This window comes from Dermochelys coriacea, chromosome 7 (genome assembly GCF_009764565.3).
Source record: "Dermochelys coriacea isolate rDerCor1 chromosome 7, rDerCor1.pri.v4, whole genome shotgun sequence".
Lineage (NCBI taxonomy): Eukaryota > Metazoa > Chordata > Testudines > Dermochelyidae > Dermochelys > Dermochelys coriacea.
Window position 1 is genome coordinate 91,579,738 of NC_050074.1, and position 12,781 is coordinate 91,592,518.

General features: G+C 38.7%; 1 protein-coding gene across 9 annotated transcripts in view; it reads right to left on the reverse strand.

Annotated features, from left to right (window-relative positions):
• Window positions 1-5,854: 5,854 nt before the first annotated feature.
• The window catches only part of RNLS (renalase, FAD dependent amine oxidase), a 148,824-nt gene continuing 141,897 nt past the window's right edge, over window positions 5,855-12,781 (reverse strand). For 6 of the 9 annotated variants that reach the window (XM_043517984.1, XM_043517983.1, XM_038410437.2 and 3 more), the window contains one exon: window positions 8,312-8,673. In XM_043517984.1, coding sequence (XP_043373919.1) covers window positions 8,521-8,673 — 153 coding nt within the window. In that variant the 3' untranslated portion in view covers window positions 8,312-8,520. Of the gene's footprint in view, window positions 6,551-8,311; window positions 8,674-12,781 lie in introns of those variants that run through there. The other 3 variants (XM_038410443.2, XM_038410442.2, XR_006282483.1) reach the window with 3 other exon arrangements.

A 12,781-nucleotide genomic window follows, 5' to 3' on the forward strand; every position in this document is an offset into this window, starting at 1 on the left:
TGGATTCCCTTTACTACTATGTAAGGTGTGCTTTCTAATTAGGGCATTTCCCCTTGTAGCCCAGTTCCTCTTTCTGCTTGAATCTGCAGTGAAGTCATTATCTTGTGTTTATGACTCCATGGTTTGTTGCAGAGGAAACTATTGACAGGTCACAAATTCAGCATTTTGTGGCTTCAATACAGGATGAAAAAGGAGATGGGCTGTGAGGGAGAAAAGCCCTCATTAAAACAAATGGCTTTGGTAATTAAAGTTGATATGACAAATTATGTTTAAAAAAAGTGAAGGGTGAATGGATTTACATTCCTCCTTGAGATAGTGATTTCCTTCCCAGTTAAAACCATCCAATTCAAAATCGCTCAGCTTTTAAGGAAATTGGACTTCAAATAAACCATTCATATATTTCAAACGAAGTCCATTTTAACAACCACGTTATATTGCTCTTGATTTCTGGTGATATCATATTCTAATGGAGAAAATAAATTCTAAGGAATTCCTGTTCTGAAGAGAGAATGTACCCTGATTGAATCGCAGAACAGTATTTCCAGGCTGGTTTCATTGCCCTGCAGGGCATAGTTGCTTGTCATAGTATTTGCCCCATGAGAAGGACAAAAGAACTGGAAGGGTGTAAATTACAGAAATCTGAATCACAGCTCTGAGAGACTTTGCTCCAGGCAAGTCTGCAGAAAGACACCCCATGAAGTTTGTGAATTCTGAGAAGTTAATACGAGGAGCATGGATGAATGAAGTAAGAATACTGATTTTTGCGTGTGTGTTTTTCTGATTCACTGAATCCATGGCTGTTGAATTGCAGCTTTCATTTTGACAAGAGATAGTTATTTAAGTTGAAAGTCTACCACTAACTCCAACAGACAAAATGTGAAGCCTGGCTGCATGGTATGTAAGAGACAGCAGGGCAGATTCTGAAATGAGTAACACGAGTGTAAATCTTGAGTAATTTAATTGATTTTGATATTCTTCATTGCATTTAGTGAAGTTAATCTGGATTTACACTGAGGTATCAGAGATCAGAATAAAGATCAGTTTCTCAATGATGTACTATTTTTCAATAGACACAATACATTGGTAAAACTCTTCCTATTTTTTCCAAGACCTCTTTCTCCCTTCAGAAATATCTAAGGTAAAAAATACTGCTCAATTACTATAATTTGTCATCCTCTGCCCCTGAGCAGGACCTGTGAGGAGACAGTTTATTAATAAAGCTTCTTCAGCGCTGCATCACAAAGGTTTGTTTCAACTAAGATTGTGCTTACTAGTCAGTGTGTACTAAATCAAACAACAACTGAATTCATTTCTCACTTGAATACATTTATTTCAAAAGTGATCAATGTTTTGCAGCTGCTCTGATTTTTTTTTTTTAAAGTTCTTGTTTGGAATTTGAAGTATTGTGTCCATGCATTGCTCCTCCAAGAGTGACATGGGCACGTTTACAACACTTTCCACTATTCCTGGCAATAGGTTTCATGAGACAGTTCCACAGCTTGGTCTCAATGGTCTTTTAAACAACATGGACCATTTGAAGTCTGGCTTCCTTTGTGATTTGTACAGTGCTGCACATGTCCAGGTTTTTGTTTGTTTAAATAGATATACCTAATAGAAATACTTTGATATTAAAAGCAGAAGTGCTATGAAGCATATTTAGATACTTCATAAAAGCTAAAGTTTAAGAAAATGTTTAAGTTTAGTGTAACTTAAAATGTAACATTAGTAATGGACACTATTAAAGAAATAAACCATAGTGATTTCATTGTTGTATTAGATATTGGCTTCTTGTCAGAGCTTTCAGATACCCCCAAAAGATGCAGGGTTTTATTAAGAAAAAGCAGTCTGAGTGGTAGTAACTTCTTGGACACATGGGCTAATATGTGTGCTCTGAGGGCATGTCTACACTTAAAATACTGCAGCCACGCAGCTGTGCCAGTGCTGCTGTAGTGTTTCAGTGAAGACACTATTATGCGACTGGAGAGCTTCTCCTTTCGGTGTCGTTAATCCACCTTCCTGAGAGGCAGTAGCTAGGTCAACGGGAGAATTCCTGTCAACACCTGGGCTTAGGTCAGTATAACTGCGTCACTGAGAGATGTGGAGTTTTCACATCCCTGAACAATGTCGTTATACCGATGTAGGTTTATAGTATAGGCCTGGCTTGAGAGTATGCAGTGCAGTTGTAGTGGTATCGGGCCAAGGATATTTGAGAGACAAGGTGGGTGAGGTAATAACAGTAGGAAGAGTGGCCTCTTAGAATATATAGCTCAGTGGTTTGAGCATTGGCCTGCTAAACCCAGAATTGTGAGTTCAATCCTTGAGGGGGCCATTTAGGGATCTGGGGCAAAAATTGGGGATTGGTCCTGCTTTGAGCAGGGGGTTGGACTAGATGATCTCCTGAGGTCCCTTCCAACCCTGATAATCTATGATTCTATGATTCTATATACTAACTACTTACATATGTGCAGTCTCCACCCAACAACTGTTCTATGCCTGCAGAGGTGTAAACAGGCCACTCTACCTTGACTGGTCCCTTACAATATGCTAAACAATCTATTCCACCTTGCACCTTGCTGTGACACTGGGAGTGCCTTTACCAGACTTGAAGAAGAGCTCTATGTGGCTCAAAAGCTTGTCTATATCACCAACAGAAGTTGGTGCAATAAAAGATATTACCCCACTTGTCTGCTCTGAGAGTGAAATTTTTTTTCCTTGCTGCAAAACAGAAGAATACCTAATACTTCCAAATTGCTAAATATGACTTAAGCTATATCTACACTGCATACCTTACAGCGGCACAGCTGTGCCACTACAGCTGTAAGGTATGCAGTGTAGCCCCTCTCTGTTGGCAGGAGAGACCACTCCCAAAGAGGGGCGGTAGCTTTGTCAACAAGAGAGTGTCTCCCGCTGACAAAGCGCTATCCACACCAGTGTTTTTCTTCGGTAAAACTTTTGTTGGTCAGGGGTGTGGTTTTTTCACACCCCGATCAACAAAAGTTTTACCGATGAAAGTGCAGTGTAGACATAGCCTTAGTGGAGGGGCTAATTAAAAAAAATTTAAAATAAGTGTCTAACTTCAATAGAGAATGTCTGTTATATTAATGTAGATTTAATATATGGCCAAAGGTGTTAACATGTCCAGTCACTGTCCAACATTAAACAGTGCTAAACAAGGTGTGCGGTTTGGCATACAGAGACCTCAGCCTGCTTATTACCATGGCAAATTCACCATTAAAATTATTTTAATCTTTTATTAAAGATAAAGAAAAGAAGGAAAAATATTTGAAATGTAAAACATTGAATAAGGCTTTCATTTTAACAGCATCCCTAGTTTCTTTCCATTTAGCTGGAGAGAGTTTTGGAAGAAAAAACACCCTTGTTTGACAGTCTCTTTGATGGTAATAAACTGTCTTGAGAAAAAGTTAGTTGGTGCTGCTATTGTAAAGCCCAATTCCATTTCATCCCAGCTGGTGGTTGAGATTCAGCTGTAGCTGGTAGAGGTGGACATGTATTCTGGGTCCATTTCTCTGGCCCAGTCTAGTCAAGACACCTTTTAGGCTTTCATTATCCTGATCCTGGGTCCCCAGATGGTGGGGATAGCAGCCATGAAGGCGAAATTTCTCCAGTAGTCTCCAACTGTACTTTCACATTCCCGTCCTCCCCCCCACTCTTTTCTTCTTCTTTTTCTTTAAGGATCCCAAAAGGGAGTGGTGGGTGGAATCTCCCATCTCCTCATTATTTTGTCCACCAGTTAGGCCTAATATCCGACACATCATTTTGGTTCCTTAATTTCCAGAGCCACATTTTCTTGTTTATGAAGCATGATCTTAACACAGCCCTAAGTTTATATCAGTGAGCCTTTTTGTTTGGACTAATTCAGGCTTTCTATCTCCCATTAGTATCTTTTCCCATTCTCATTTGTTGTTGTGACCGTATGAATATTCACATACTTTTTACAGTTGAGCTCACAATTTGGGCCTAAAAATTTACCCTATCATCACAAAATGTCTGACCAATTACAACATGACTTCACAGAACTAGAGTAGGTTAAAAATATTTGACATTTCAACAGTTATTTCTCAAAAAAATTAGACAATTTTTTATTCATTTATTTCAGGTCTGGTCTTATTGAATTAGTTGTTTATTTAAATGTATACATAGAAATATCATTGCCAGTGTACATCTATAAATGGTCTATCAAAACAAAGTATCTAAATCTAGACTTTACTGTAGTTTAATTGTGGCTACTTAAATTAAATGTGTTTTAATTAGGGCTGTCGATTAATCGCAGTTAACTCACACGATTAACTCAAAAAAATTAATCACAATTAAAAAAATTAATCTTGATTAATTGCAGTTTTAATTGTACTGTTAAACAATAGAATACAATTGAAATGTATAAAATATTTTGGATGTTTTTGTATATTTTCATATATATTGTATTCTGTGTTGTAATTGAAATCAAAGTGTATATGATTTTGATTACAAATATTTGCACTGTAAAAATGAAAAATAGTATTTTTCAATTCACCTCATACAAGTACTGTAGTGCAATCTCTTTGTCATGTACGTGCAATTTACAAACGTAGATTTTTTTTGTTTCATAAGTGCACTCAGAACCAAAACAATGTAAAACTTCAGAGCCTACAAATCCACTCAGTCCTACTTCTTGTTCAGCTAATTGCTCAGACAAGTTTGTTTATATTTTCAGGAGATGCAGCTGCCCTCTTCTTATTTACAATGTCACCAGAAAGTGAGAACAGGCATTTGCATGGCATTTTTGTAACCGGCATTGTAAGGTATTTATGTACCAGATATACTAAACATTCGTATGTCCCTTCATGCTTCGGCCACCATTGCAGAGGACATGCTTTCATGCTGATGACGCTTGTTAAAAAAATAATGTGTTAATTAAATTTGTGACTGAACTCCTTGGGGGAGAATTGTATGTCCTCTGCTCTAATTTTACCCGCATTCTGCCATATATTTCATGTTATAACAGTCTTGGATGATGACCCAGCACATGTTGCTCATTTTAAGAACACTTTCACTGGAGATTTGATAAAACGCAAAAAAGGTACCAATGTCAGATTTCTAAAGATAGCTACAGCATTCAACCAAAGGTTTAAGAGTCTGAAGTGCCTTCCAAAATCTAATTGGGACAAGATGCGGAGCATGCTTTCAGAAGTCTTAAAAGAGCAAGTCTTAAAGAAGTTTTAAAAAAGAAACTACAAAACCCAAACCACCAAAAGACAAAATCAACCATCTGTTGGTGGCATCTGACTCAGATGATGAAAATGAACATGCGTCGGTCCGCACTGGTTTGGATTGTTATCGAGCAGAATCCATCATCAGCATGGACAGATGTCCCCTGAATGGTGGTTGAAGCACGAAGAGACATATAAATCTTTAGCACATCGGGCACATAAATATCTTAAATACCGGCTATAACAGTGCCATGAGAATGCCTTTTTCTCACTTTCAGGTGACACTGTAAACAAGAAGCGGGCAGCATTATCGACTGCAAATGTAAACAAACTTGTTTGTCTGAGTGATTGGCTGAACAAGAAGTAAGACTGAGGGAACTTGCAGGCTCTAAAATTTTACTTTGTTTTATTTTTGAATGCAGGTTTTTTTGTACTTAATTCTACATTTGTAAATTCAACTTTCATGATAAAGAGATTGCACTACAGTACTTGTATTAGGTGAATTGAAAAATACAATTTCTTTTGTTTTTTTGCAGTGAAAATACTTGTAATCAAAAATAAATATAAAGTGATCACTGTACACTTTTGAATTCTGTGTTGGAATTGAAATCAATATATTTTAAAATATAGAAAACATCCAAAAATATTTAAATAAATGGTATTCTATTATTGTTTAATACTGCGATTAATTGTGATTAATTATTTAATCACACAATTAATCACGTTTAATTTTTTTAATCGCTTCACAGCCCTAGTTTTAATGTTTTTAGTGTAGCTACTGCAACTCTGAACCTGGAAAGCCATCACAGTTTTATTATTGTTATCACACTGTTATGTAATTATACTCATGCGAAGTCCTTTTATACACTTTTTCTTTGCATTTGTTATCCACTAAAGCAACGGCAAATTCTTCTATAGTTGCTGCTCCTGTACCTTTTCTATAGTCGCAGAGTGCACCCTGTTTAAGAGGTGAAGAATCAATTTCTCTTCAGGCATCAAAGGGTCAAAGAACTGAGGCATGATACATTATTCTCTGAACCGCTAATCTGGCAAATATTGAACTATTTTAAGTGCATCTATTTTCTGGTCCAGTAATTGGCTGTTTGTGTTAGTTAAATTCATTGATATTAACTTAGTGTTACAACTTAATGTTACCAGATGCAAAAGTATATATTAGAAAATACTATGAGGTAACAAATCTAGTGACATGAGATATGTACATTTGTATGTCCACCTGTATTCTTTCTAGCACTCTCTTCTTTCTTCCTTTCACATGTACAGGCTGTTTATTTCTGGTTGCACCACTTTTAGGACAGGCAACACATTTTATTGGTACTTCATCTCTAAAAGCAAAGAAATAAATCCTTCTCTGAGCTTGCAGAAAGCTGTCAGTAACATCTTCTGAATTTAAAGCCAGTGTTACTTGACTAGTAATAAATAAAGATAAACATACCACCTAAGAAACACAAAAGCAGATAACCCCAGAACACAGATTATGATCTAATTAAGTAAATAATAATGTTACCAGTCATCTTGCACTGGATGTTGGATTTTCTATTACATTTGGGTCCAACACTGTGCTGCACAAGTGTGGCAGTGAGGGGAGAGGGAGCCACTGTTTGCTTGCATGATAGGACTGCAATGTAACAGTGTGGGGGGCAGGGATGGGGACAGTGATGGGGACATGCAGGCAGCAACTACCCTGGCTGGCACATTATAGCCCCACAGACATGATCTTTTGCCTTGGAGACACAGTCAGACCCTTGACTAGCCCAGTGGGTAATGCAGCTGACTCTAGGCAGTGAGTACATTCTGCTTCTTTTTAGAAGAGCAGTGAGATGTGTCCCACCCCATGTTCTCCAGAGCCCCAATGATCAACTGTACCCATTCTACTCTGCACCTGGAGGACCTATCAAATGTATGTTGAATGTATGTGCTGGGTGAAAGAACTTTGGGGCCCTATGCAGTATGGCAACTGGAGCTGTGTGTGTTCCCCCAGTGGGGTGTGGGATGTCAGGTCCTGCCCCTGGGGGATGTTGGAGAGTGAGCCTCCTCCATGTTCACCCCACAGCAGCTCCTGTCCTGCAGGGCTGGCCTGGGTCCCAATCTAACGTGTTGGCTCTTGCCACAGCATGCAGGCAGGGCCAATCCCCTGTGATGCCCCACCCCCTTCTTGATGCTGGATGGTTTGTAGTTGTTGCGGGCTGTGTGTGTTCCCTCCCTCCCCTGGTGGTAGTAGGGTCCCTCTGAGATTGGGGGGGGGGGCTAGTTCATATTGGTTAATCTGGGGGACACACTAGGTGGTGATATTACTCTACTCTGTCACCTCCATGACTTCAGATAGTAAGGATGGGATTTTATTCTGAATATGTACTATATAGCTCCTGAAGAAATTCTTGATGTAGGCCAAGATTTTCAAACATGGGTGCCTAAAGTTAGGCTCCCAAGTCAGGTTAGGCACCTAAATAAATGGCCTGATTTTTTCAAAAATACTGAGCACCCAGGAGTCTTGCTGACTTCATTGGGGGCTGCTGAGTACTCAGTATCTCTGGGGAAAAAAGGGCACTTATTTAGGTATCTACCTATGAATTTAGCAGCCCAACTTTTGGCAACCACATCTGAAAAGTGTGCTTGTAACTATTACAGCCACTTGTTATACAGGTTCTGTGTGCTGGGTCCCAGTCAGAGGGATGCTGGAACACTTTTTATGGTGGGGGTACTGAGAGTCATTGAACCAAACTGTAAACCCTGTTTATAATGGAAACCATGTCATGCAAGGGGTTGCTGCAGCACCCGCAGTTCCAGCACCTATGCCCACAGGTCTCATTGAGAGTTTTGGGCAAAGATCAAGATGAATCCGATGAAGTGAGTTGTAGCTCACGAAAGCTTATGCTCAAATAAATTTGTTAGTCTCTAAGGTGCCACAAGTACTCCTTTTCTTTTTTGCGAATACAGACTAACATGGCTGCTACTCTGAAACCTGACAATACTGAGTATTCCTAGGGTAAAATTTTCAGACATGCCTAGGGGCCTTTTTAAAGGTACTATGTTGCCCAGTATGACATTTCAAAAGTATCTTTTACCTTTTCAGCTTGTAACACCAGGTGGAATCAGGCCATAAGAAAAAGTTTCCTTTATCGTAGAACAGCAAAATATGTTCCAGGGTCCTCAAAATTTATTTCCATTCAAACAGATATAAGCAATTTTTGATGCTTTTTCTAAAGTAAAATGTAGGCCAATCAGGTCAACAATACACTAAAATTTAACGTCATGGTAACATTCACCATAGAACTAAAACGATATGTAAACAGCTTTATAAATTAGTTTTAAAAGCCTCCACAATACATATGGCAGAATCTATGCACCCATCAAAGTTGGAATGAGTAAATCCATCGCCCCCACATACCAGGAGAGGTTTCATATGAAGAGTCATTTGTCCTGGACAACTGGGGATGGCTTTTGTAACCTGCAAAAGAAAAATATATGGGAAGAAGGATAAGCAAATATTTATTACTCTGCATACTGTATCAGATTCTGGCAATAAGGGCCAAAATATCACACACAATGTTGACATTTTGGTTTTGCTCATAAAAATACTTTATAGCCAAACTATATGATCACCTTACTCTCATAAGTAGTGCCATTGACCATTTGGCCCCTAGGAAGCACTTAGCTATGACCGTAGCTCATTCGTATACTCCTCCCACATTATTATGATATTAATTATTTATGGTTATGCTTATTATGTGCTATGGGCTTTCCAAATAATCAAGAGGGATGGTCCTGGCTAAGAGACAATTAGACTCAAGTTAAGGGAATGACAGTAAGCAATTTACGTAGATGTCAACTTGATTCACTGTTAGGAAGTGCAGCTGAAGTGGGCCTACAAGAGGGATTTAAATATGGACAGGCTAAAGGACTTGTGAATGATTCAGGGAGGTTGTATCATGCATGAAAAAGACAAATAATTGATTGTGAGAAACAAACTACATTTTCTTCTCAACTACAAAAATTGGCCATTCCTTTGTAAAGCGCTTTGAGATCTACAAGTGAAACACAAGAGCTAAGGATTGTTATGATTTGTAGACTAATGGGTAAATATGCTAAAGATTATTCTGTAATATGACTCCCAAATGCAGAAACATTCATTTAATTTTTTTAAAGTAAGAGATTCTTATAGGCCTCTCTTAAAAAAAGAGAAGAAAGTAAACTGTATATTTCAAAAACAATTCTGCCCTAGTTAGGCTGAATCTTTGCATGCTAGTTTCCTACCTGCAGAAAATTTTCATGGCCACTTACGAACACCACTACAAATAGAAATTTGTAACCGAGACATCCTCTGGACTTTTGTGTCCTGGGCATGAGCAGGTACTGCTATAATTCTATACAATCCCTTTATTTAGAAAATGCCAATGTACTTTCAGCCAAATAAATACTATACTTAGGAGTGTGTGAGTATGTGTGTGTGTGTGCGTGTGACTGTGGTTTTCCAAGATAGAACTGCACTAAGTATTAAGAGTAGAAATATCTCACTCTTCAAAGAATTGTAAAATCAATTCAAGAGAAAAGGGAGACTTTTTGGATAGCATGTGCAGACTAATTTTCTGAAAACTGGAAAGATAATACTAGGCAACTAGTTAGATATTATTTGTATTATTGTATTATTTGTATAGCATGTCAAAGAGTCTAGTCACATTTCTAAAACCTAAGGTCAGAATTGCCTTTTGGTATGAAAGAATGTTTGTGGTATAAGCCATTTCAGCATGTTGGCTGATGCAGGCTTCTTTACACACTGCCATCCCAGAACCTACTAATTTGACATAAATGGGCTAAATACTCTATGTCAGAGACATGCATGAATCTCCCTTTAACTCCCCATGTGTATCTGAGATAAAAAATTGGTTCCACAGCCTTGCTTTGATCTGGGCAAGTCAGGATGGACCTGAGAATCTTGTAAATAGTGAGGAGTCACGTGCATGTAACCTAAGGTGGAATACTTGTGGCATCTTAGAGACTAACATATTTAGTTAGTCTCTAAGGTGCCACAAGTACTCCTTTTCTTTTTGCGGATGCAGACTAACACGGCTGTTACTCTGAAATCTAGGGTGGAATGTGGCTCACATGTGTTTCTAACTTGTTCATTGTGTGTTCTTTTTTGGGAAAAAGCTGTTCTGTGGAATTCCCAAGGTACTTATTTTAGCATCTATAGGCCTGTTTACAGAAACACACAGTAATATAAACAAACAGCAGAGACCAGCACAAACACTGATGCAAATGGCAATAACTGTTTATATGTTTATAGATATGGAATTTGTCCAGTCTCTTTAAAAGGCTAGAACCACAGATCTATGTCAACAGTTCAAACTTTCTGTCTAGCATTTAACAAACTTCCAGTACAGATAAAAGAAACAACACTGAATTATTAAAAGGGCATCTTCATCTCACTTTCTCATGTCCAACTAGTTTAGAAACCTTAAACATGCTTATTTACAATCTTTCTTCATCTGAATCATAAAGTGTTGTTATGGTACTGAGAAATAAATAATAATATATGTGAGGATCTCCATGGCACTTTCAACTTTTTTACTTCCCTCATCTGCATTGGATTAAACTCTTTTCTAACTGAGGAGAGTTGGATGCAAACTCCCTCTGGAGTATACAAAACCATCCCCGAGGTAAGCAGAGGTGTTACTTATAAGTGACAGCAGCTTCAAACAACCATGTAGTTGTACTGTACATAATGTAAACCACAGAATGCTATCTGGCAACAGGTGAAAAATGGGATACCAGTCAGGGATGCTGTTGGGAAAATACACAGACCTCATAGGACACATTTTTCTTAACATCAGTTACAGATGAAGATACTACTTATCACTTGTGATGCTGCATTATTTTATATTTTCTTATCACAAAGACTGGCAAACATAAAAAACTTTACACTTTTTATTTTTGTAAAAATGTATATAATATGACTGATTAACATAGAATTAATACCAGCATTTGTATCATAAATGTAAAAATGATACACAACTGAAGTGAACCACATTGGAAAATAGTGGGGATGAAGAAGTGGGGGAGGGAAATGCCATGAGTACAGATAGATTCCATCCTCCCCCTATTTTCTGACTATGAACATTTTTGTTTCAGTTTTTCACTGAAATTTATTTTTCATCACAATTTTCTGATCAACGCTATCCATGTGAGCCATGGCACATTCCTTCATAATGATCCATCTGATATTTGCATGTCTGAAACAGCAATGTAATTCTAATTTAAGAATGATATTTCTATATACACTTTCTGGCAAGATTAGAGAGCAATAGTTTTGCATATTAAATGGAATGCATAAGTGGGCAAAAAACTGAATAAGCAGTTATGCTTTACATTATATAGATCTCTCTATCACACTGTATATATTTTACTACACTTTATAATACTTCAAAATAATGTTAACATATGGCAGGGGTGGCCAACCGGAGCCTGAAAAGGAGCCAGAATTTACCAATGTACATTGCCAAAGAGCCACAGTAATATGTCAGCAGCCTCCCACCCACCAGCAGCCCTGCTGCAGCACCTCCCCCTCCTTCCCCGCACCTCCCGATCAGCTGTTTTGTGGCATGCAGGAGGCTCTGGGGGGAGAAGAGCGAGGACACTGCAGGGTCGGGGAGGGCGTGGGAAGGGGTGGAGTGGGAGCAGGGCCTGTGGCAGAGCCAGGGGTTCAGCAGTGAGCACCCCCTGGCACATTAGAAAGTTGGTGCCTGTAGCTCCAGCTCGAGTCGGTGCCTATACAAGGAGCCGCATATTAACTTTTGAAGAGCTGAATGTGGCTCTGGAGCCATAGGTTGGCCACCCATGACATATGGCATTGCTTTTACCTGTTTTATAGAATTTACTCTCCATTCCCACCACCCACTGTTTCCCACCACTTCTTTCTCTTTTTGCTTGCTCTCTTTTCACTCTTCACTATTTGTAAAATTGTCATATTATAATCCTGCATAGGTATCCACCCAGATTGTAAATTTTCAATGTCTTGTGATAGTCAGTGAATGTTCTTTTTTGTCTATACAGTGCTCTCTCTCTAGTGTTTCATTACCTTTAAATATTTTTTATTATAAAATAGGTATGGGGGGGAAATGATCATTTGCAGTATAGGCACATGGACACAAAGTACTGGTGATAGTTATTTGCTGTGAAAATGACTGTGAAGTCTGTAGGCCTGATCCACAGCCCATTGAAATCTATGGGAATCTTTCAATGGGATTTGGATCAAGCCCTATAATAATATTTGTGTAGGACAGTGAAATACTTATGGAGGAGTGATTGATTGGATGGACCACAGATAATAGGGGGTGTCTTAGGGAAAGCTGGGTTGGGGTCCTAATGGGTGCTGTATACAGGAGTACTATTTCCTCCCTCTCCCTAGGTTCTGGTTGGAGAGGTGGCGCTATTTAAGGATGGTGTGGAGCCAACTGATTGTTATGTGCATCAGCTTCTTTGGTGCCCAGGCAGCCTGTACTATCCTTAAACGGTACCTGCAGCCTGATTTTCTCCTGGAGCTCCTGATGGCATGGGTT